General features: G+C 48.5%; 1 protein-coding gene and 1 non-coding gene across 15 annotated transcripts; both read left to right on the top strand.

Annotated features, from left to right (window-relative positions):
• Nucleotides 1-146: 146 nt before the first annotated feature.
• ABCF1 (ATP binding cassette subfamily F member 1) lies at nucleotides 147-19,544 on the top strand. Of its 14 annotated transcripts, none has more exons than XR_013416046.1 (25): nucleotides 147-256; nucleotides 6,871-6,917; nucleotides 7,275-7,382; nucleotides 7,518-7,644; nucleotides 7,790-7,827; nucleotides 7,910-8,017; nucleotides 9,069-9,143; nucleotides 9,222-9,335; nucleotides 11,552-11,662; nucleotides 12,221-12,343; nucleotides 12,763-12,863; nucleotides 12,966-13,051; nucleotides 13,332-13,471; nucleotides 13,558-13,706; nucleotides 14,391-14,474; nucleotides 14,682-14,806; nucleotides 15,003-15,115; nucleotides 15,258-15,429; nucleotides 15,598-15,672; nucleotides 15,765-15,835; nucleotides 17,813-17,845; nucleotides 17,926-18,130; nucleotides 18,248-18,334; nucleotides 18,426-18,498; nucleotides 18,655-19,544. XR_013416046.1 is itself a non-coding variant. In XM_015135844.3 (25 exons), exons 1-25 carry the CDS (start codon nucleotides 184-186, stop codon nucleotides 18,819-18,821), a joined length of 2,547 nt encoding a protein of 848 aa, XP_014991330.1. In that variant the 5' UTR covers nucleotides 147-183; the 3' UTR covers nucleotides 18,822-19,544. The 14 variants fall into 14 exon arrangements, 8 of the variants coding, with proteins under 8 accessions (XP_014991330.1, XP_014991329.1, XP_077854839.1 ...); XR_013416045.1 differs by having other exon boundaries at nucleotides 7,515-7,644; XM_015135844.3 differs by having other exon boundaries at nucleotides 17,926-18,094; nucleotides 18,270-18,334.
• On the top strand, nucleotides 13,462-13,564 carry MIR877 (microRNA mir-877). Its single transcript, NR_032694.1, has one exon. It is a non-coding gene; the product is annotated as a microRNA mir-877 (primary transcript).
• Nucleotides 19,545-25,239: the final 5,695 nt, after the last annotated feature.

The following is a 25,239-nucleotide window of genomic DNA, read 5'->3' as shown; positions in this document are numbered from 1 at the left end:
ATTGCAGGCCACGCCTCCACTGTACCAGGGCCACGCCCCCGAGATGACGGCGAAGCTCGCACGTGCGCAGCCCGGGGTGGGGTTGGCCGCGGCGGCTTGGAGAACCAGCCCCATCGGGGTTCCCCGCCGCCGGAAGCGGAAATAGCACTGGGCGCCGCCACAGCAGCTGTAACTGCCACCGCGATGCCGAAGGCGCCCAAGCAGCAGCCGCCGGAGCCCGAGTGGATCGGGGACGGAGAGAGCACGAGCCCATCAGGTGAGGCTGGTAGGCAAGGAAGAAACAAGAGCAGAGAGGGAAGAGAGAGGAGACTGCGCGTGTTTTAGGAGAGGGTCATGGGGCGCGAGACTGACCGGGCCCGTGCGGAGGTTACTGCGCATGCGTGCCGTGGGCCCGGGAGGAGTTTGCCGGGCAGGAGTGGGTTTGGAATCGGGGTTAAAGGAAAGAGATCCAGATGTCGCACGTGACCTAAGTGAGACTGGGCAAGAGAAAAGAAAGAGCATATGGCACCGAGGGAGAGTTGGGGAGAAATGGGAAAACCTTGCTTAAAGAATTTGGACATCCGCCCACCACACACTGTATTCCAACAGGAATATATGAGCTCTGCCTCGACCTCCTCTTCCCCCTGCGCGCGCACACACACACTTTGGGAGCCTGTGATCCCACTTGTTTCTCAAGAGAGGGTGACTCCTTCATAGTTTCTTTCTTTTTTTTTTTTTTTTTTTTTTTTTTGAGACGGAGTCTCGCTCTGTGGCCCAGGCTGGGGTGCAGTGGCCGGATCTCAGCTCACTGCAAGCTCTGCCTCCCGGGTTCACGCCGTTCTCCTGCCTCAGCCTCCCGAGTAGCTGGGACTACAGGCGCCCGCCACCTCGCCCGGCTAGTTTTTTGTATTTTTTAGTAGAGACGGGGTTTCACCATGTTAGCCAGGATGGTCTCGATCTCCTGACCTCGTGATCCACCCGTTTCGGCCTCCCAAAGTGCTGGGATTACAGGCTTGAGCCACCGCGCCCGGCCCATAGTTTCTTTCTTAAGACACCTCTCTCACTCAAGTGGAGCAAGAGTGTAGATTTTTGATGTCGGAATGAGGGTTAAGGTTTACTTAAAAGCAGCGAAAGTTTGTTAAGCGCCTGTTTGTAATTAAGCACTGTATATACTGTGCTTTGAGAGAGGAAGGAAAAAAACATTAAGATATCCTCCCAGGGTTGAAGTCACTTTTAAGGGGGAGATAAATGGACACAACTAACTACAGTAGGTACACAGTAGCTAATTTTAGAAGCACTTATTGGATGTCTGCTGTATACCAGGTACTGTGTTGGAGGAATTGGGAATGTAGAGATAAAAGATAAGAATTTCCTTCAAGGGACAACCCAATATAGTGAAGGGTGAGAGCATTAACCAGACAGACAGTGGTTGTCAGAGTATGATGAACATGCTTAAGAATGCTATGGGACTGAAGAGAGGTGGAGCATCTACTCAGACAGGTAAGGGAGTGTCAGCGAAGCCTCCCAAGAATATGTAATAGCTGAGTACTTTTTTTTGACGCACAGTCTAGATCCATCACCCAGGCTGGAGTTCAATGGCATGAACATGGCTCACTCAGCCACTACCTCCTGGGTTTAAGGGATCTTCCTGCCTCAGTCTCCCAAGTAGTTGAGACTACTGGCATGTACCACCACACCTTATTTTTAAATTTTTTGTAAACACAAGGTCTGGCTATGTTGCCCAGGCTGGTCTCAAACTCCTGGGCTCAAGTGATTCTCCTGCCTCGACCTCCAAAAGTGCTGGGATTACAGGCATGAGCCACTGCACCTGCTCCCCAGAGTTTATTCATGAAAGATCGTCGTGAATTAGTAAGGGGAAGCGCATTCCTAGCCAAGGAAGTTTGTGGAAAGGTAGAGATGTAGGCAAGCCTGACTGGTCCCACTAGAGCCTGGTAACTAGTGTGATGAAGTCATAAAGATGATCAGGAGACAGATAATGAAAGGCTTTAGATGCCATCCCGAGGAGTTTAATCCTAAAGACATTAAGAAGGAAGGCCCATTGAATTGCATAAGGAATGATTATGATCAGTTCACCCTATAGCACTGAGCAATGGAGAATGGCCTTGAATTGGTCAAGATGGAGGCAGGGAGACCATTTAGGGGGCTCTGGCCATGATCTAGGTGAGAAGTGGTAAGGGGATAAGCCAAGCTCTGAAGAATAAAGAGTTACTAAGGAGGTGGCATTGATCGGAACTGAGAACTGATGAAATTAAGGGAGGAGAATTAAGGATGACACTTAAGTAACCCAGTGACTGGTAGACTGTTAACTGAAAGCAATAATGGGCAGGAGAGTAAGAAGTGAAAAGAGATAAGATCAACTTTTGAATGCTGAGTTGGGTATTTCTGAGGAATTTCTAAAAGGAAATGGCAAGAAGAGAGTTTGTTTAGTCACTGTGGAGAGACAACTAGACTAGGAGTAAAGACACAGGCAAGTATAGTTGAAGTGCTGGATGTGGAAGTCTCCTAGAGAGTGTTTGCAGATTGAACAGAAAAGAAGGTGAAAGGTGGGAACCCTAAAGAACTTCAGCAATTGCAAGAAGCAGGTAAGGAAGGAGGCTGAAGAGATGAGACTGAGAAAGGCAAACAGCCAGTGAAACTGGAGGCAAACCAGGAGTGGGCAAGATCCGGGAAGTTAAATAATGATAGAAAAGAATTAAAAAAGGTGTGGAGGTAGGCAGCATGGAACGCTGCAGAGAAGTCAGGCAAAATAAGAACCGAAAAATACTTTGCGTTTTGAGGAGCTAAGGGATCAGTGGCAACTTTGGCAGAAGTAGTGTTCATTCGGAGATGATACCAGATTGCAGTATGTTTCAAAAGGTATGGGAGGAGAGAAAGTGAAGTTCGTGTGAATTATAATTTTGAGACCCAATGAGGACAAGAATACAAAACAGTAACGGGAGAGAGGGGTATAAGGGTAAGGAAGGCTTTCTTTTTTGCTTTGAAGGAGCAGCTTAAATGATACACGAAAGGAAAGAAGACACAGTATATCTCTAGCCACACTTAACTTTTTCAGTTCCTTGGGGATTATACTTTCTCACAATGAACCTGTTCAGAGGCTCTTCCTGTCCCTATGATCAGGTGGATAAGAGTGATTAAAGTACAAAAGATTTTTTTGGTTTTGGTGGGGTTTTTTTTGTTTTTTTTTTTTTGTGACGGAGCCTCACTGTTGGCAGGCTGGAGTGCAGTGGCGCGATCTCAGCTTACTGCAGCCTCAATGGCAGGTTCAAGCCGTCCTACGTAGCTAGGACTACAGGCACACACTGCCATGCCGGGCTAATTTTTTGTTTGTTTTTGTTTTTTGTTTTCTGTAGAGATGAGTTCTTGCTATGTTGCCCAGGCTAATCTTGAACCTCTGGCCTCAACCTTGGTCCCCAAAATGTTGGGATTACAGGCATGAGCCACTGCGCCTGGCCAGATTTAAAGGAAGGAGAGATGGTATGGCTGTGTTAGTCCTTGGGGAGAAATTCATGTCTGGGATGAGTCAGTCCTCTGTGTTGATAAGATGAGCTGATCGTGTTTTTCCTTCTTAGGTACTTCAGTGGATCCTTCCTCCTAATGTCTTTAGGATTAAACTCCTTGGAATAGCATATAAAGCCTTTTATTAATCCCACACAACTTTTCAACTCTCACATTAGTCACCCAATACTGGGCTCAGATGTTTTTTTCTTTGATTTTTTTGTTTGTTTGTTTCTTTTTTGTGGTTTGGTTTTTGGGGAAGAGGAGGGTCCCAAATTTTGAAATGTGTTCTGGATGGAGGATGCAGATTAAGCAGACGGACATAAGCATGCCTGGGACTTCATAAAGGATCAGAAAGAAGCCAGTATGGAGACCATAGGTGTGGGTCAGGAAACAGAAAAGATAGGGTAGGGCCCTTTTAGTCTGTGAAGCCTTTAACTATTGGGATTGTCTCTCACTACCTCCAGTTTTTTGGAAAAGTAGATGCACCATAAAACTTTCCTGAATAAATGATTACTTTGGAATACATGAAATTCTGGTTTGAGAATATTTTAATGTAGTAGATGGCGGATACCATTGACTTTTTTTTTTTTTATACTTTAAGTTCTAGGGAACATGTGCACAACGTGCAGGTTTGTTACATATGTATACATGTGCCATGTTGGTGTGCTGCACCCATTAACTCGTCATTTACATTAGGTATATCTCCTAATGCTATCCCTCCCCCCTCCCCACAGACTTTTTTTTTTGAGACAGAGTCTCGCTCTGTCACCCAGGCTGGAGTACAGTGGTGCGATCTTGGCTCACTGCAACTTCCACCTCCTGGGTTCAAGCGATTCTCCTGCCTTAGCCTCCCAAGTAGCTGGGACTACAGGTGTGCTCTACCACGCCCAACTAATTTTTGTATTTTTAGTAGAGATGGGATTTCACCATGTTGGCCAAGCTGGTCTCAATCTCCTGACCTCATGATCCACCTGCCTTGGCCTCCCAATGTGCTGAGATTACAGGCGTGAGCCACCACACCGGGCTAATTTTTTTTTTTTTAATGTTAAATACTGAAATGCTTATGGGTAGAATTAGATAGCAGTGGATGGAAGGGATGTTTTGGAAGGGAAGATAATAAATAGGCCTAAGCCTGAAGGGAAATCATGAGGTTGCTGGCTGCTCCAGTAGGGGAGGGAGTTGGACATGGTCCTCCACCTTCAGGGAAACAAGGATGGACGGAGGGGTAGAGCTAGAATCTGTTGAATCAGTTTTGGCTTTCCTGGGAACACAGGCTAAACAGTCTCTCAGGTTACTCTCTAGAATGAAAGCACACAGGTTAATATGACACAATGTGATTTGTGCTATAATATTCAAGCAGAACAAGTAAGGCATAGACCCAGGTGTTCATTTGCTTACCAGATAACTCTATTTACATGGCCTGTAGGTTTTACAAACAACATGTCCCCCTAGCCAGGCACAGTGGCTCAGACCTGCAAGTCCAACAGTTTGGGAGGCTGAGGCAGGAGGATTGCTTGATGCCAGAGGTTCGGGATTAGCCTGGGCAACATAATGAGACCTCCTCTCTAAAATATATATATACTTTTTAATTAACCAGGCATAGTGATGCTTGCTTGTAGTCCTAGCTACTCAGGAGGCTAAAGCGAGAGGATCACCTGAGCCTAGGAATTTAAGGTTACAGTAAGTTATGATCATGCCACTGCATTCCAGCCTGGGTGACAGAGCAAGACCCTGTCTCTTAAAAAAAAAAAAAAAGGAGGGTGTGGTGTGTGTGTTGTATACATGTGTATGTATACATACGTATCTCCCAAATTGAATTTATAATATCTTCTTCCTTCCTATAAGATCTTCTCTTCCACTGCCTCCTTAATTAATAAATGGTACCACTTAGCCCAGCTAATTTTGCCGGCTAAAAACAAAGGAGTCATCTCTGAGTGCTTTTTTTCTTTTTTTTTGAGACGGAGTCTTGCTCTGTCACCCAGGCTGTAGTGCGATAGTGCAGTCTCAGCTCACTGCAACCTCCGCCTCCTGGGTTCAAGCAATTCTCCTGTCCCAGCCTCCCGAGTAGCTGGGATTACAGGCGCCCGCCACTATGCCCAGTTAATTTTTTGTGTTTTTAGTAAAGACTGGGTTTCACCATGTTCACCAGACTAGTCTTGAACTCCTGACCTCTAGTGATCCGCCTGCCTCGGCCTCACAAAGCGCTGGGATTACAGGCGTGAGCCATCACACCCAGCTGGGTGCTCTTTATTCCCCACCTCTAGCCCCATCCTGTGAATTCTTCTTTCCTCTTGTCACCACCACCCAGACTGCTCTGACAGCCTCCCCAACAGATTTCCCACTATGCTTATTCCCTCCCATTCTTGCTCTACTCTGAAGCCAAAGTGAAACTTTAAAAGTGTGAAAGCGATCATACCAATAAAATCCCCAATCCTTAACCTTACTACAGGGCCCTCACTCCAGCCTTCCCTTGCACCATTCTCCCCTCAGTCTGTAAGCTTAGCCATACCAAACCTTTCCCTGTCTCTCAGTGTGTGTGCTTTCTCACAGCTGGGCCTGCGCACAGCACTGGAATTGCACCATGTCTCTGACGAACTTCTCATACTCCTCATTACTTCAGTTATTAGCTTAAATATCATCTTTTTAGAGAGGCCGCCACCAGAGATGAAGCCAGCCTCTCCTCAACCACCAAGTAGGCTTTACCTTTTCTTTTGGAACCTTCAGTACACCTGGAATTACCTATTTAAAAATCTCTCTTCCTGGCCGGGCGCGGTGGCTCAAGCCTGTAATCCCAGCACTTTGGGAGGCCGAGACGGGCGGATCACGAGGTCAGGAGATCGAGACCATCCTGGCTAACACGGTGAAACCCCGTCTCTACTAAAAATATAAAAAAATAAGCCGAGCGAGGTGGCGGGCGCCTGTAGTCCCAGCTACACGGGAGGCTGAGGCAGGAGAATGGCGGGAACCCGGGAGGCGGAGCTTGCAGTGAGCTGAGATCCGGCCACAGCACTCCAGCCTGGGCGACAGAGCGAGACTCAGTCTCAAAAAAAAAAAAAAAAAAAAATCTCTCTTCCTATAGCCTGTAAGCTCCAGAGGAGACCACGGTTGTCTTGTTCATTGTTATAATCCCCTATGCTAGCACAGTATCTGACATGTGGTAGCTGTGTAGTGAATAAATACTTATTGGATGAATGAATAGAGATGGGAATGATTATTTCTGCTGGAGTTGTGAGACAGTAAAAATATTTAGGGAGTGATAGTTAAGCTAGAAAAATAATAAAATAGGATGGAAGCTACAGAGATCTTGCAGGGGAGATCAGACTGCATTGGAATTTGTAGATAAGCATTCACGATCTCTGCTTAACTTTCTAGACAAAGTGGTGAAGAAAGGGAAGAAGGACAAGAAGATCAAAAAAACGGTGAGAAAATGAGGGTCGAGGATAAGAAATGACTATGGGTGTTTCCAGGCTAAATAAATGGCCATGTGAAGGAGGTGGGAGGTCCAAGGGAGGAGAGAAGATCTTGTCAAGAGAAGAGTTAGGCTGGGCATGGTGGCTTACGCCTGTAATCCCAGCACTTAGGGAGGCAGAGGTGGGAGGATAGCTTAAGCCCAGGAGTTTGAGACCTGCACACTCCATTCTCCACTAAAAGAAAAAGAGAGACAGGAGGTAAGGTGAGGATGGAGTGGAGGGCCAGTGGGCCCATGTGTGGCAGAGCACAGCTTGATTGGATTGCTCTTGGAACCATGTTTACCTGTATCTTAACTCCCTTGATAGTTCTTTGAAGAGCTGGCAGTAGAAGATAAACAGGCTGGGGAAGAAGAGAAAGTACTCAAGGAGAAGGAGGAGCAGCAGCAGCAGCAGCAGCAACAACAGCAACAGCAGGTACAAGTGCCACAGGGCCCACCAATCCCTTTGCAGCCCATGTTGCTCCACTCAGCTGATGGGGAACCTTCTGTGAGGCAGAAATACAGCAGGGGCCTGGGCTTCAGTTTCTCATTCTTCTTTTGCTCTCAGCAGCAAAAAAAGAAGCGAGATACCCGAAAAGGCAGGCGGAAGAAGGATGTGGATGATGATGGGGAGGAGAAAGAGCTCATGGAGCGTCTTAAGAAGCTCTCAGTGCCAGCCAGTGATGAGGAGGATGAGGGTAAATGACCTGAGGGGGAATGGGTACCTGGAATCCATGAGTCATGGAGAGTGATGCCTCATACCTTGATCTTCAAGTTGGATTAAACTGGAGGGCCAGACATTGTAATTGTTTCCTATCTCATGTTCTCCCCTTGTCATTTCAGTACCTGCCCCAAAACCCCGCGGAGGGAAGAAAACCAAGGTAAGCCATCTGTGTGGTAAACAGACCCCAAGGATGCAATCTTGACCATCCTACTGACTTCTGTGGCCCTTTCATTCTCTAGGGTGGTAATGTTTTTGCAGCCCTGATTCAGGATCAGAGTGAGGAAGAGGATGAGGAAGAAAAACATCCTCCTAAGCCTGCCAAGCCAGAGAAGAATCGGATCAATAAGGTGACAGTGGTGGCTCGATCAGTCATTCTCGCTCCATTTAGCACCTTCTGGCCATGGTGGAGTAATTTCCTGCTTTTAAACTAGCTCTCCTCGATCTGTCTTACTTATACTGTTAAAATCATCTTTTTAAAATACATGCCCAGGCCAGGCACAGTGGGTCACACCTGTAATCCCAGCACTTTGGGAGGCCGAGGCGGGCAAATCACGAGGTCAAGAGATCGAAACCAGCCTGACCAACATGGTGAAACCTCATCTCTATTAAAAATACAAAAATTAGCCAGTCATGGTGGTGTGTGCCTGTAATCCCAGCTACTTGGAAGGCTGAGGCAGGAGAATCACTTGAACTTGGGAGGCGGAATTTGCAGTGAGCCGAGATTGAGGCACTGCACTCCAGCCTGGGCAACAGAGCAAGACTCCATCTCAAAAAAAAAAAAAAAAGCCCTTTTTATCACTCAGACATCTTCAGTGATTCTGTTGCTTTAAGCACAGAACCTGAAACAAAGCCCCAGGTCCTTGCTCTTCTACTTGTGACTCTTCTGCGTGTGCATCTTAGTCCATGTCCATTTGCCCTCTCAAGAAAGCCTCCAGTGCTAGTGCCATCCACTCCGGTTGCGCACTTGCCTGACTTATAATCCTTAACCTTGCTGATGTTCGCTAGTTGTCTCTTCACTATCTAGTCTCAAGCTGGAGGGTAGGGTTTTTCTGGGTCTCATTTTTCGTCAGCAGCACTCAGTACAGATGGTCTCCAACTTATACTTAGGCATACGGTTTTTCTACTTTATGATAGTGTGAAGGTCATACTCATTTAGGATACTCCTCAATTCATGATGGGGTTATGTCCAGATAAACCTATAGTAAATTGGAACTATCACTTTTGATTTATGATACTTTCAGTTTCTGGTGGGTTTATCGGGACAGGATGCAACCTGATCATAAATGGAGGAGCATCTGTATGGGTAACACAGGAGACTCTCTAGAAATGCTTATTACACAGCAAAGTAGCACAATAATTTGTACGTATGTGTTTAATGTGTATGTGTGTCTCCTCCAGGCCGTATCTGAGGAACAGCAGCCTGTGCTCAAGGGCAAAAAGGGAAAGGAAGAGAAGTCAAAAGGGAAGGCTAAGGTGAGAGAGTAACTAGCAGGAGGAGGTATTGGGGCCCAGGAATTAAAGCATTTCATCCCACCTGTCTTTTCCCATTAGCCTCAAAATAAATTCGCTGCTCTGGACAATGAAGAGGAGGATGAAGAAGAAGAAATAATAAAGGAAAAGGAGCCTCCCAAACAAGGGAAGGAGAAGGCCAGGAAGGCAGAGCAGGTGTGTGTATTTGGTGTTGGGGGAAGGTAGAATGAGGGACTAGGGCTCCAGGGTTCTTATGGGAGAGTCACGATCTGGGGATATAGTTACTATCCCAGCAAACCTTTTTTCTTTTCTTTTTCTAGGGGGAATGGTGGGGTTGTTGTTTTGTTTTTGTTTTTATTTACACAGGATCTTACTCTGTCCCCCAGTCTGGAGTGCAGGGGTGTGAACACGGCTCACTGCAACCTCAACCTCCTGGGCTCAACAGATTCTCCTGCCTCAGCCTCCTGAGTAGCTGGAACTAGAAGTGTGCACCACTACCCCTGGCTAATTTTTTAATTTTTAGTATAGAGACGAGGTCTCACTATGTTGCCCAGGCTGGTCTTAAACTTCTGGGCTCAAGCAGTCCTTCTGCCTCAGCTTCCCAAAATGCTTACAGGTGTGAGCCAGTGTGCCCAGTTAGCAAACTTTTTCTTTTTTTTTTTTTTTTTTTTTTTTTTTTAGACGGAGTCTCGCTCTGTCGCCCAGGCTGGAGTGCAGTGGCCGGATCTCAGCTCACTGCAAGCTCCGCCTCCCGGGTTCCCGCCATTCTCCTGCCTCAGCCTCCCGAGTAGCTGGGACTACAGGCGCCGCCACCTCGCCCGGCTAATTTTTTGTGTTTTTAGTAGAGACGCGGTTTTGCCGTGTTAGCCAGGATGGTCTCGATCTCCTGACCTTGTGATCCGCCCGTCTCGGCCTCCCAAAGTGCTGGGATTACAGGCTTGAGCCACCGCGCCCGGCCAGCAAACTTTTTCTATAAAGGGCCTTGTAGTAAATGTTTCTGGCTTTGCAGGCCACATATAATCTCTATTACATATTCTTTTTTTTTTTTTACCAACTCTTTGAAAATACAAAAACTATTTTTATAAAGTTCAGGAGCTATGTAAAAACAAGTGTGAGGTCAGCCTTGGCCCATGGGCTGTGGTTTGCAACACCTGATCCAGTGAGGAAAGGGCCTGGAATTTATCTCAGATGATCTGGGTCCTGGCTCTGCGTTCACTGGCTATGACCTTAAATACATCTTCCCATCCCTTTGGGTCTCACTTGTCTCCTTTGTGTGATAGAAGGAGGAATCTGGAGATCTCTAGGGTCCCCATGCCTCCGGCACTTCCTAGTTCTGTGATTCTGCTTGGTTCCTCTGACTGTACACTAGAGATTCCTGATGTTTTCTTTTCTTTTGTTTTCTTTTTTTTTTTTTTTTTTTTTTGAGATGGAGTCTCACTCCGTTGCCCAGGCTGGAGTGCAGTGGCATAATCTCGGCTTACTGCAACCTCTGCCTCCTGGGTTCAAGCAATTCTGCCTCAGCCGCCTAAGTAGCTGGGACTACAGGCACATGCCATCATGACCGTCTAATTTTTTGTGTTTTTAGTAGAGACAGGATTTCACCATGTTAGCCAGGATGGTCTCAATCTCCTGACCTTGTGATCTGCTCGTCTTGGCCTCCCAGAGTGTTGGGATTACAGACATAAGCCACCGCACCCAGCTGGCTACCTGATCTTTTCTTTGCATGTTAACAGGGAAACCACAGAAACTCATTTTATGCAAATGAAACTCTTGAAATCCACTTAACTCCACCTTCAGTTACTTTATATTGGGAGTTACGTTTATAGGGACATACGCGTTGTCACATTTCATACATATATATTCGTACCATTTGTTTTGTACCATTCCTGGTAGCAGAAATTGGTAAAGGACTACAGGGAGACTAGGGGCTGGATATGAGAATGAGAGAGGATCCCAAGATATTTTAGGACTCTGAGTAGTGAAGGAAAGAGCTGACTGCGGAACTGGGGCAGGGACAGGATGCAGATGACATGAAATCTGAGTTCTAGAAGGAGTCCCTGGGTTTTTTTGTTTGTTCGTTTGTTTGTTTTTGATATGGAGTCTCGCTCTGTCACCCAGGCTGGAGTGCAGTGGCACAATCTCGACTCACTGCAAGCTCCACCTCCCAGGTTCACACCATTCTCCTGCCTCAGCCTCCCAAGTAGCTGGGACTACAAGTGCCCACCACCATGTCCAGCTAATTTTTTGCAATTTTTAGTACAGATGGGGTTTCACTGTGTTAGCCAGGATGGTCTTAGATCTCCTGACCTCAGGATCTGCCCGCCTTGGCCTCCCGAAGTGCTGGGATTATGGGCGTGAGCCACCGCACCCAGCCGGGGTCCCTACTTTTGACCATCCCTGGGTTCTCACAGGGTTCAGAGGAAGAAGAAGGGGAAGAAGAGGAGGAGGAAGGAGGAGAGTCTAAGGCAGATGATCCCTATGCTCACCTTAGCAAAAAGGAGAAGAAAAAGCTGAAAAAACAGGTAAGACCTTGGTTCTTAGCGGTCAAAAGTAGGGGATTTTTAAATACTTCAACTAGGGGACATGCGATTGGGAATAGGAAGGACAGCTTTGGGGGCTACTCCAGGTAAAACAATCGGAGTAGGAAAATAATTGTGTTCTGTGAGCCTTATCTCAATGTCTGATGACATGGGGTGTTTCACTTTGGGGTTTTTTGTTTGTTTTTTGAGACAGGGTCTCACACTGTTCCTCAGGCTGGAGTGCAGTAACGTGATCTCTGCTCACTGCAGCCTCAACCTCCCAGGCCCAAGTGATCCCCCCACCTCAGCCTCCCGAATAGATGAGACTATGGGTGGCACCACCATGCCCGGCTAAATTTTGTATTTTTTGTAGAGACGGGATTTTGCCATGTTGCCCAGGCTGGTCTCAGACTCCTGAGCTCGAGAGATCCACCTTCCTCAGCCTCCGAGAGTGCTGGGATTACAGGCGTGAGCCAGCATGCCCAGCCAGCATGGGCTGTTTCATGGTGATGGAAAACTGATAGACTGTGGCTTCAAATGTAGTTTTTCCTTCCTTCTCAGATGGAGTATGAGCGCCAAGTGGCTTCATTAAAAGCAGCCAATGCAGCTGAAAATGACTTCTCCGTGTCCCAGGCAGAGATGTCCTCCCGCCAAGCCATGTTAGAAAATGCATCTGACATCAAGGTAAGGTCTCAGGGGGCCCCTTCCAGTCCACTTGCCTAGGGAAGAGCCAGTTCTCTCATCTTCCCTGAGTGGCCATGGTGTGTGAATGGCTTAGTTTAGTGGGAAGAAAGATTGGAGGCATTTTCCACACCTTGGGTTCTGCCAACTTGAGCAAGAAGATAGAAAAACCAGTAGAAGTAGGGTCCACCCTCGGCAGAAAATAGTGTGGGACAGACTACACTAGCTGAGGACGCATGGGACTCCCATTACAGGCAGTGGACAGGGCAGGGACTGGCTGTGGGGAGAGGAAGGGGATTATGCTGGAGGTATCGGTTTGTCAGAGGCTTCCCTGCAGGGAGAAAGTGACCACTCCTGTCCCAAAGGGAGAATTTTCATGTGATCATCCCTTCCCTCTGCCACCTCTTTCCTGATGGCTGCAGCTGGAGAAGTTCAGCATCTCCGCTCATGGCAAGGAGCTGTTCGTCAATGCAGACCTGTACATTGTAGCCGGCCGCCGCTACGGGCTGGTGGGGCCCAATGGGTGAGAAGAGGAGGGAGCTGGAGGCCAAAAAGGGGAGCAGCCTGGAGGGATAAGAAGAGATTTCTCAGTGGTGGCCAGGTCCTAATAGCTTTTATTCCCCAGCAAGGGCAAGACCACGCTCCTCAAGCACATTGCCAACCGAGCCCTGAGCATCCCTCCCAACATTGATGTGTTGCTGTGTGAGCAGGGTGAGGCCAAGGGGCTTGGTGGGGTGGGCAGTTGGGTAGAAAAGCCAGCCAAGAATAGAAGAAATTGTGGCCATGGTGTTGGAAGGGATGTGGAGCGAGACTGGGGACTGGGAAAGGGATGCTAACGAAAGGAGGGGAGAGTTAATGAGGAACTTGTTTCATTTGGAATGAGTACAAAAAGCTGGGCAGGGTCAGGCAAAACAGAAATGCAGTTGAAGGGAAAGAAGGATGAGACTCTTGGCTCTTGAGGCTGCCTGACTGTTCTCCCTCTGCCTCCCAGAGGTGGTAGCAGATGAGACACCAGCAGTCCAGGCTGTTCTTCGAGCTGACACCAAGCGATTAAAGCTGCTGGAAGAGGAGCGGCTGCTTCAGGGACAGCTGGAACAAGGAGATGACACAGCTGCTGAGAGGCTAGAGAAGGTAGAGGAGATGGCGCAGGGGACACGGGCTAAGACTCGGGGGTTCCTGGGACCCTCAGACATGTGTCCTCTTCTCCCTCCTCCCAGGTGTATGAGGAATTGCGGGCCACTGGGGCAGCAGCTGCAGAGGCCAAAGCACGGCGAATCCTGGCTGGCCTCGGCTTTGACCCTGAAATGCAGAATCGACCCACACAGAAGTTCTCAGGGGGCTGGCGCATGCGTGTCTCCCTGGCCAGGTGGGCCATTCACCTCACTGCCCTCCCTTCCAACCTCAGACCACCAGGGCCCTTTCCCTCTATCCCTTCTCATTCTTCCAAGGCAATAGGGAGGCTCAAGGCTTACCTCTCCCTCCTTACTATCTGTGTTGTGAGAGCTTAGGGTCCTTCTGTTTCTCTCTACCTGGTGGTGAGTTCTCACCAACATACCCTGCAGCTGGGCGCAATGGGTCACGCCTTCATGCCTGGAAGGCAGAGGCAGGAGGATTATCTTGAACCCAGGAGTTTGAGACCAGCCTGGGCAATATAGCAAGACCCTATCTTCACAGAAAGGGAAAAAAAGCATATCCTAGCCTGGGCAACATAGGGAGACACTGTCTCTACAAAAAATTTAAAAATTAGCTGGACTTGGTGGTGCACGCTTGTGGTCACAGCTACTCTGGAGGCTGAAGTAGAAGTATCACTTGGACCTGGGAGATTGAGGCTACAGTGAGCCCTGACTGTGCCATTGCATGACAACCTGGGCAACAGGGCAAGGCCCTGTCTCAGAAAAACTTAAACCATAGCCTGCCCAAGAACTTCTCTGAGGAGAGCTTGGGAAGGAGTGTTCATGGTCTCAGGCTCTATCTCCCTGAATTTTCTCTGGGGTTGTCTGAGCAAGGATCTTTCTCTCCCTGACCCTGCCCTCTGCTCCCCACCCTCTAGGGCACTGTTCATGGAGCCCACACTGCTGATGCTGGATGAGCCCACCAACCACCTGGACCTCAACGCTGTCATCTGGCTCAATAAGTGCGTTACGGCCTTTGCATCATTGGTTCCCATTCTGCACTTTCTTCCCCTTCCTGCCCTGTTTTCCTTTAGCCGTTCTCCACTGTGCCTGTGACAGCTCTATCCAGACCCCCCCTTTCCCTCCCAGCCCCCATTGTCTGGCTGCTTCCCCTGACTTCTCTCTCACTTGACCGCTGTGACACTTACACCCTGTTCTCTGAAACCCAGCTACCTCCAGGGCTGGCGGAAGACCTTGCTGATTGTCTCCCATGACCAGGGTTTCTTGGATGATGTCTGCACTGATATCATCCACCTCGATGCCCAGCGGCTCCACTACTATAGGGGCAATTACAGTAAGTAGGATTGTGTGTGGATGCAGGGAAGAGATAGAACCTTGAAAAGAGGTCTGAATGGGAGGGCCTATTTAGATAAACTGAATCCTGTCAGAATTCCAGACAGTGATGCCTACCCCGTCACCACCAATCCCTGGTTGTCCCTTTGCTGGGGAGAGGAGCAACCACTGATGCCCAGTCCCCTCTTCTGCCCCAGTGACCTTCAAAAAGATGTACCAGCAGAAGCAGAAAGAACTGCTGAAGCAGTATGAGAAGCAAGAGAAAAAGCTGAAGGAGCTGAAGGCAGGCGGGAAGTCCACCAAGCAGGCGGTGAGCACCTGAGGGACTTCTGGGCTGGGGACCACTGTTCTCTCCTGACAGTGGAGGAAGAGGGAGACTCTGGAACGCTGGCCTACATTTCGAGGACTGCTGTGCAGGACACAGATTTCTCTTTTTTCGTCTTCCTCTCCAGGAAAAACAAACGAAGGAAGCCCTGACTCGGAAGCAGCAGAAATGCCGACGGAAAAACCAGGATGAGGAATCCCAGGAGGCCCCTGAGCTCCTGAAGCGCCCTAAGGAGTACACTGTGCGCTTCACTTTTCCAGACCCCCCACCACTCAGCCCTCCTGTGCTGGGTCTGCATGGTGAGTGCCGCGGGCCTCTCCTGCTCCACAGGAAGCACCAGAAGCATGTATGTGCGCCCCAAACTCTCCACCAAGGTTGAGATTGCTCCTGTTCTCCAAGGCCAGCACATCAGAGGAACTTTACAGGGACTGAAAATAATATAAATTGCTGCTTTTCCTGGCTTTCAGGTGTGACATTCGGCTACGAGGGCCAGAAACCACTCTTTAAAAACCTGGATTTTGGCATCGACATGGATTCAAGGAGTGAGTTGGCGGGGTTGGCTCAGGGATGTGTGGCAGGAGCCACAGGGAGAGTCTCTGGGGACCTCTTTGACCACCTGTCTTCCATCTTGCAGTTTGCATTGTGGGCCCTAATGGTGTGGGGAAGAGTACACTGCTCCTGCTGTTGACTGGCAAGCTGACGCCGGTGAGTCCTGGAGCCAAGAAGGGAGAGCATGAGAAATGTGAAGACACAGCTGCTTGCCAGAAGCTGGAATCAGGGAGCTTCTCGAGAATGTAGAGTTAAATACAGAACTCATCATAGATGATTCATTTCCCTAAGAGGAGCAGTAGAGGAGGAGAAGAGCTTAGATCAGTTCAGGGAGGAGAGCTAAGAGAATTGGGATCGAACTAGGGGGCACACCCACGTGTTTTTGTTATACAAGAAATATATGTCTTTTATAGAACAATTAAAAATTGCATAAACGGGCTGGGCACAGTGGCTCACGCCTGTAATCCCAGCAGGGATCACTTGAGGTCAAGAGTTCCAGACCAGCCTGGCCAACGTGGTGAACCCCGTCTACTAAAAATACAAAAATTAGGCGGGTGATGGCACGCACCTACATCCCAGCAGGAGGCTGAGGCAGAATTGCTGGAACCTGGGAGGCGGAGGTTGCAGTGAGCTGAGATTGCACCATTGCACTGTAGTCTGGACAACAGAGCGAGACTCCATCTCCAAAAAAAAAATGGCCTGGTGTGGTGGCTCACACCTCTAATCCCAACTCTTTGGGGGAGGCTGAGGGTGGCGGATCACTTGAGCTCAGGAGTTAAAAACCAGTCCAAGCCCGATGCGGTGGCACACACCTATAATCCCAACACTTTGGGAATCCGAGGCGGGTGGATCACCTGAGGTGGGGAGTTCGAGACCAACATGGAGAAACCCCATCTCTACTGAAAATACAGAATTAGCCAGGTGTGGTTGCGCATGCCTGTAATCCCAGTTATTTGGGAGGCTGAGGCAGGAGAATCACTTGAACCCAGGAGGCAGAGGTTGCAGTGCACTGAGATCAGCCAGGATGGTCTCGATACCCTGACCTCATGATCTGCCTGCCTCGGCCTGCCAAAGTGCTGGGATTACAGGCGTGAGCCACCGCGCCTGGCCAAGTCTACCGTTTTATTTGAACTTTTGTAATATATTGCCATCTAGTGTGTTAGAAAGTTTGTAGCCATTTCTGCTCCCTCCAGCGAAGTGTTGAGAGGCCATATTCTCACATCCAGAGATTAGATCTTTAGAAAGGTATTAGATCCTCCCCAAAGCACTAAACTTGTCACCTGAGGCCCTTACGACGTACCATTCGTGAGTCTCGCTGTGTGGAGAGCAGGTGTTCTTTGGCTGTGGTTAGTCCCTCCTGCTTGTCCCTGTCGTCCTCCCTCTATTTTGCTTAACTCCCCTTTTGCCCCTTACTCTTTTACTTTGCTCACCATGCCTTTGTCATATTAGGGGAACATCCCTGTTCCTTTTCTTTTTTTCTTTTTTGAGATGGAGTTTTGTCCTGTCCTCGAGACTAGAGTGCAGTGGTGCAATCTCAGCAACTTCAACCTCCTGGGTTAAAACGATTCTTGTGCCTCAGCCTCCTGAGTAGCTGGGATTACAGGCATGTCCCACTGTGCCCAGCTAATTATTGTATTTTCAGTAGAGACAGAGTTGGCCAGCCTGGTCTCGAACTCCTGACCTCAAGTGCCTCCTGACCTGCCCTCCCTGGCCTCCCAAAGTGCTGGGATTACAGGCATGAGCCACTGTACCCAGCCCTTATTCCTTTTCTTATGCATACTTGTCCCTGGCCCATTTCTGATGTTTGTCTTCCCTTCAGAAAAGTTGGTGTATGGTTGAGGTCAGGACATTGAGACCATCCTGGCTAACACGGTGAAACCCCATCTCTACTAAAAAAACAAAAAATTAGCCAGGCATGGTGGCAGGCGCCTGTAGTCCCAGCTACTCAGGAGGCTGAGGCAAGAGAATGGTGTGAACCCAGGAGGCGGAGGTTGCAGTGAGCCGAGATTGCGCCACTGCACTCCAGCCTGAGTGACAGAGCTAGATTCCGTCTCAAAAAAAAAAAGTTGGTATGTGGAGCTGCAGTGCCTTTTCCCCTTACCCTCCTCTTAACTACTTTCTCTTCCCTTGCAGACCCATGGGGAAATGAGAAAGAACCACCGGCTGGTAAGTTGGTATTGGGATTTATGGTAATCTGATGGAGGAAGTGTGACTTTAACTGACCACCTCCTTCTCTTCTCGGGCAGAAAATTGGCTTCTTCAACCAGCAGTATGCAGAGCAGCTGCGTATGGAGGAGACGCCCACTGAGTACCTGCAGCGGGGCTTCAACCTGCCCTACCAGGATGCCCGCAAGTGCCTGGGCCGGTTCGGCCTGGAGAGTCACGCCCACACCATCCAGATCTGCAAACTCTCTGGTACCACTGCAGGGGCTGGGGAGGGCACACTTCACCGTATCATTCATGTCTACAAACTACCTAGAGGAACTGGGAATGAGGGAGCCTCAGTTCACAAACTGGCTTATCTTGAGGGTTTGCCTTCAGACTGTGAGGTGCTAGAAGGTGTGACAGCCCTCCCCTTCCTTTGCTACAGGTGGTCAGAAAGCACGAGTTGTGTTTGCCGAGCTGGCCTGTCGGGAGCCTGATGTCCTCATCTTGGTGAGTGAGCTGGGCTGTAGGAGAAGGGATAAGGGTAACAGTATGGAAGATGGGAGTTGCAGTGCTCAGTCATGGAATTCCTTCTCTGTAGGATGAGCCAACCAATAACCTGGACATAGAGTCTATTGATGCTCTAGGGGAGGCCATCAATGAATACAAGGGTGGTAAGTCAGCTGAGAGTATGCCCTCCTCCCTGCTCCATGGGGACCAAGCTGTAGTGTCCTTCACTGCAGCAGGGCCTAGGACTCCCTTATTTCATGTTCTGATTTCCCTCTTCCTCCTTTCTTCCTGCCCTCTGTTCTTACTATCTTTCTTCAAAGCTGTGATCGTTGTGAGCCATGATGCCCGACTCATCACAGAAACCAACTGCCAGCTGTGGGTGGTGGAGGAGCAGAGTGTTAGCCAAATCGATGGTGACTTCGAAGACTACAAGCGGGAGGTGTTGGAGGCCCTGGGTGAAGTCATGGTCAGCCGGCCCCGAGAGTGAGCTTTCCTTCCTAGAAGTCTCCCGAGAGACATACTTGTGTGGCCTAGAAGTCCCCTGTGGTCTCCCCTTCTCATCTGAAGACTGCCTCTGGCCTGCAGCGGACCTGGCAACCACTCAGGCACATGAAAGTGGAGTGTGACCTTGATCCCACTCTGACTGCATCCATTTCTCTGAAAGACTTGTTTGTTCTGCTTTTCTTCATATAACTGAGCTGGCCTTATCCTTGGCATCCCCCTAAACAAACAAGAGGTGACCACCTTATTGTGAGGTTCCATCCAGCCAAGTTTATGTGGCCTATTGTCTCAAGACTGTCATCACTCAGAAGCCTGCCTCTGGTTTACCCTACAGCTTCAGGCCCAGCTGCCCCCGGTCTTTGGGTGGTGCTGTTCTTTTCTGGTGGATTTAATGCTGAGTCACTGGTACAAACAGTTGTTGAAGCTCAGAGCTGGAGGTGAGCTTCTGAGGCCTTTGCCATTATCCAACCCAAGATTTGGTGCCTGCAGCCTCTTGTCTGGTTGAGGACTTGGGGCAGGAAAGGAATGCTGCTGAACTTGAATTTCCCTTTACAAGGGGAAGAAATAAAGGAAAGGAGTTGCTGCCGACCTGTCACTGTTTGGAGATTGATGGGAGTGTTGGAACTGTTCTCAGTCTTGATTTGCTTTATTCAGTTTTCTAGCAGCTTTTGATAATCCCCTCATCCCCACTAAATGGATCTTGTTTGCAGTCTTGCTGACGGTGTTTGCTATTTGAGGATCATGGGATTCCTTTCCCCCAACCCTTCACGTGAGGAAAAAGCAAAGTGATTCATACCTTCCGTCTTGGAACTTGGGTCTCTTTTTTTTTTTTTTTGACAGAATCTTGTCCTTTCACTAAGGCTGGAGTGCAGTGGCACGATCTTGGCTCACTGCAGCCTCCACTTCCCAGGTTCAAGCAATTTTCCTGCCTCAGCCTCCCGAGTAGCTGGGATTACAGGCACACACTACCAGGCCCAGCTAATTTTTGTGTTTTATTAAAAACACAAAAGAGACAGGGTTTTACCATGTAGGTCAGGCTGGTCTCGAACTCTTGACCTCAAGTAATTCACCTGTCTTGACCTCTCAAAGTGCTGGGATCATAGGGGTGAGCCACTGCGCCCAACTTTTTTTTTTTTTTTTAGACAAGGTCTTGCTCTGTTGCCCAGGCTAGAGTGCACTGTACCCTCAACCTCCTGGGCTCAAGCAGCCCTTCCGCCTCAGCCTCCTGAGTAGCTGGGACTGCAGGCATGTGCCACCACACTCAACTAATGTTTTGAAAAATTTTTTAGTAGAGACAGTGTCTTGCTATGTTTCTTAAGGCTGGTCCTGAACTCCTGACCTCAAGCAGTCTTCCTACCTCGACCTCCCAAAGTGCTGGGATTATAGGCATGAGCCATCACGCCTAACCAGAATTTGGGTCTCATTGTCCAAGCTAATCTCATGAATGAGGAAGTGCTCTGCCCTGTGGTCAGGGACCAGGGTATTGATCCTCTCAAAAATTATTAAATCGGCTGGGCGCAGTGGCTCACGCCTGTAATCACAGCACTTTGGGAGGCCAAGGCAGGCGGATCACGAGGTCAGGAGTTCAAGACCAGCCTGGGCAACATAGTGAAACCCCGTCTCTACTGAAAATACAAAAATTAGCTGGGAGTGGTGGCAAGTGCCTGTAATCCCAGCTACTCGGGAGCCTGAGGCAGAGAATAACTTGAACCCAGGAGACGGAGGTTGCAGTGAGCCAAGATTGCACCACTGCATTCCAGCCTGGGCGACAGAGCGAGATTCCATCTCAAAAAAAAAAAAAAATTAAATCGTCCAGCCAACATGTACAGTACTGTGGGATATATAAGAAGGGAAGGGACAAGATCTGCCTTCATTAATAGTCTGGTTAGAGAAGACTTAAAAGTAAGCGTGAATAGGTAATGTAATTTGATCAATTGTCTAACATGTAGTACTCTAGATTCTAAGTTGCCACATACTCAAAAGGAAACATTATCCACGGCTTGATTATTTGACAGGGTCACTTGAGGATAGACCTTGAAAAATAATGATTTGAATAATCAGGAAACAGGGAGCCATTTTTTAGAAGTAGGAAAAGAGCAGAGCTAAGGCTTGGGAGGAAGAACAAGCTAACCTGGGAGTTCATGGATGATAGCTGCTGTGGCCATTTTTCTTAAGAGTTAGACTGGGGAGATGGGTTTGGAAAGTAAAATACAGGTGGTGGGTAGTGGTATTAGGTGGTGATAGGCAAGGCACGCTATAGAAACCTGAAGGGTGAAGCCCATAACTTTTGTTACAGGAATGGGGTAACTGAATCCTGCACTAGCTAGGGGAGATAGGGAGGGAAAGAAAAGGGCAGATGGAAAGAACAGATGTGGAGGCTGGGGAGAAGGGAGTGATAGGAGATGTATCCAGTTCCAGAGGGAATATGGAGAGCTGTGTGGCTAAGATTTAACTGTTTGGACATTTAATTTGGGGAAATTGTTTTCCAGCCAAGTGAATAATAAATAATACTGGACCTCAGGTACAAGCTTCATACAACAAGTGAAGGTTTGGTGTGGAGACAGCTGCATAGTGAGGGAACACTCTAAATTAGAAATGAGACCAGGCGTGGTGCCTGATGCCTGTAATCCCAGCACTTTGGGAGGCCGAGGCAGGTGGATCACGAGGTCAGGAGTTCGAGACCATCCTGACCAACGTGTTGAAACCTCATCTCCACTAAAAATACAAAAAAATTAACCGAGTGTGGTGGTGCACACCTGTAGTCCTAGCTACTCAGGAGGCTGAGGCAGGAGAATCGCTTGAACCTGGGAGGCAGAGGTTGCAGTGAGCCGAGATCGCACCACTGCACTCTAGCCTAGGCAACAGAGCAAGGTTCTGTCTCAAACAAAACAAAAAAAAAGGCATGAGGAAACATGCCTCTTATGGAATTTGAGGGGGAGAAGTCAGGGTCTTGGCCGTGACCTTGGACAAGCCATTAGCCTCTTGATACCTCTTTTCTCATCTGTAAAATGAAGGTGGTAGTACCTACTTCACAGGGTTATTAGGGGATAACCTAGCCTGGGCAAAAGAGTGAAATTCTTGTCTGGAAAAAAAAAATAACAGGTTCTTTGTTTTGTTTTTGAGATGAAGTTTTGCTCTTGTCAGCCAGGCTGGAATGCAATGGCACGATCTTGGCTCACTGGATTCACTGCAACCTCTGCCTCTTGGATTCAAGCGATTTTCCTGCCTCAGCCTCCAGAATAGCTGGGATTACAGGCAACAGTCACCATGCCCAGCTAATTTTTTTGTATTTTTAGTAGAGACAGGGTTTCACCATTTGGTCAGGGTTGGTCTCAAACTCCTGACCTCAGGTGATCCACCCGCCTCAGCCGCCCAAAGTTTTGGGATTACAGGCATAAGCCACCACGCCTGGCCAAATTTTCATAAATGATTTGAAAGAAAATGAGCTCTTTTTTTTTTTTTTTTTTTTTTGAGACAGAGTCTTGCTCTGTCGCCAGGTTAGAGTGCAGTAGCATGATCTCGGCTCACTGCAACCTCCACCTCCTGGTTCAAGCGATTCCCCTGCCTCAGCCTCCCAAGTAGCTGTGACTACAGGTGCGTGCCACCATGCCCAGCTAATTTTTGTTTGTTTGTTTTTGAGACAGAGTCTCGCTCTGTTGCCCAGGCTGGAGTGCAGTGGCGTGATTTCAGCTCACTGCAACCTCTGCCTCCCAGGTTCATGCCATTCTCCTACCTCAGTCTCCTGAGTAACTGGGACTACAGGCGCCTGCCACCTCGCCCGGCTAAGTTTTTGTATTTTTAGTAGAGACAGGGTTTCACTGTGTTAGCCAGAATGGTCTCGATCTCCTGACCTCGTGATCCGCCTGCCTCGGCCTCCCAAAGTGCTGGGATTACAGGTGTGAGCCGCTGCGCCTGGCAATTTTTGTATTTTTAATGGAGACGGGGTTTCACCATGTTGGCTAGGATGCTGTCCATCTCCTGACCTCGTGATCTGCCCGCCTCGGCCTCCCAAAGTGCTGGGATTACGGGTGTGAGCCACCGTGTTTGGCCGAGCTCATTCTTAAAATACAGTAAAAACTTTAAGCTCTCTTTAAAGGTTCTTGTGGCTTGTTGCAGGAGATAGAAGAAAGAGGGTGAGAAGTAGGCAGTAGATGGAACCAGAAAGAAAGAGACACAAAGTTGTGACCACTAGGCTGTGACATGTTTGGGTTTTTTCACTTGAGCTGTATACTTCTTTGGTATTTCACGTCCTAGCCTGGTCCTTAGATTATGTCTTCTCAGGTCTTCTCCCAGTGCACAGAGCAACAACAGACTGACCTGAACAACCCCCACACACACCAAGCCTGGGCAAGGGGAAGGTATAACTACCCACTTTGGGCCTAAATGCAGTGAGGCCTTTGAGAGAGATTAATAAAACATTGTTGCCCCCTCATGTGGCCAATGCCAGAAATACAGCTGAGACACGTGTTCCAGGGCAATGTAGCAGCATCAGCAACTGGGAATTTGTTAGAAATGCAAATCTCAGGGTCCATCCTGACCTACTGAATCAGAATTTTGCTGGACCCTACCCCCAATTTGTCTTTTTTTGCTTTTGTTTTTGAGATAAAGTCTCACTCTGTCACCCAAGCTGAAGTGCAGTGGTGTGATCTCGGCTCACTACAACCTCCACTTCCCGGGTTCAAGTGATTCTCCTGCTTCAGCCTCTCAAGTAGCTGGGATTATGCGCGCAAACCAACATGCCTAATTTTTGTATTTTTAGTAGAGATGGGATTTCACTATGTTGGCCAGGCTGGTCACAAACTCCTCACCTCAGGTGATCTGCCCACCTTGGCCTCTCAAAGTGCTGGGATTACAGGCATAAGCCACTGCATCCAGCCCAAATTTGTTTTCTAATAAACTCTTCAGATGATTCTGATGAATGCTAACAGACTTGAAAACCACCGTTCTCAACCCACATTAAACATGTTAATATCTTAAACTGCCCCATATCTGCCACACACACTCCCCCCTCAAGTGATAGATCCTTTTTTCTTTTTTCTTTTTCTTTTTTTTTTTTTTTAGATGGAGCTTCACTCTTGTTGCCCAGGCTGGAGTGCAGTGGTGACACGATCTTGGCTCACTGCAAGCTCCGCCTCCCAGGTTCATGCCATTCTCCTGCCTCAGCCTCCCGAGTAGCTGGGATAACAGGTGCCAATCACCACGCCTGGCTAATTTTTGTATTTTTAGTAGAGATGGGGTTTCTTCACGTTGGCCAGGCTGCTTTTGAACTTGTGACCTCAGGTGATCCACCCGCCTCAGCCTCCCAAGGTGCTGGGATTACAGGCATGAGCCACCGTGCCCAGCTTTAATTTCTGGTTTTAAGAAGAGTGGGGGCCAGGCACGGAAATGGGGAAATGGAGTTTCCCTATGTTGCTTAGGGTAGTTTTGAACTCCTGGGTTCAAGTGATCCTCCCACGTTGGCCTCTCAAAGTGCTGGGATTACTGGCATGAGCCACTGTGCCTGGCCAGAGCCACTTTGGGAAGAGCAATCTATACTTACCCTTTTGTTTTTTGTGACAGAATTTTGCTCTGTCACTCAGACTGGAGTGCAGTGGCACGATCTTGGCTTACTGCAACCTGCACCTCCTGGGTTCAAGCGATTCTCCCGCCTCAGCCTCCCAAGTAGCTGGGTTACAGGCACCCAGCTAATGTTTATATTTTCAGTAGAGACGGGGTTTTATCACGTTGGCCAGGCTGGTGTCAAAACTCCTGACCTCAGGTGATCCACCCACCTCGCCCTCCTAAAGTGATGGGATTACAGGCATGAGCCACTGTGCCTAGCCTTTTTTTTTTTTTTTTTTTTTTTTGAGAGGGGGTCTTGCTCTGTTGCTCAGGCTGGATTGCAGTGATACTATCATAGCTGTGGCCTTGAACTCCCAGGCTCAAGTGATCCTCTCGCCTCAGCCTTCCAGGTAGCTGGAACTAAAGGCATGTGCCACCATGCCTGGCCTTTTTTTTTTTTTTTTTTTTGCATTTTTTTGTACAGACCTGGTCTCCCTATGTTGCCCAGACTGGTCTGAAACTCCTGGGCTCAAGTAGTCTTCCCACCTTGACCTCCCAAAAGTGCTGGGATTACAGACATGATCCACTGATACCCAACACTAACCTGGCTAAGGTCACCCAGACTGTAGAGAGATAGAGCTGGGACAATGGCCTTGATCTGACTCCAGCATCCTCAGGTTTTCCTCCCTTATCTGTAGAATGTGGATAAGATGACCAAGAACACATCCTAGAGGGCATGATAGCCAGGACAGGACTGTTCTAGGAACACACACGAGGCGTGTTAGGGAAGACTCAGAGAGATGAGAACCAGGAAAGACCGCTGTGGCTGAGATCTAGTCTGTATCCTAGAGTGTTTTATGTAC

Source organism: Macaca mulatta, chromosome 4 (assembly GCF_049350105.2).
Source record: "Macaca mulatta isolate MMU2019108-1 chromosome 4, T2T-MMU8v2.0, whole genome shotgun sequence".
Lineage (NCBI taxonomy): Eukaryota > Metazoa > Chordata > Mammalia > Primates > Cercopithecidae > Macaca > Macaca mulatta.
This window is presented reverse-complemented; position numbering and strand designations above follow the sequence as displayed.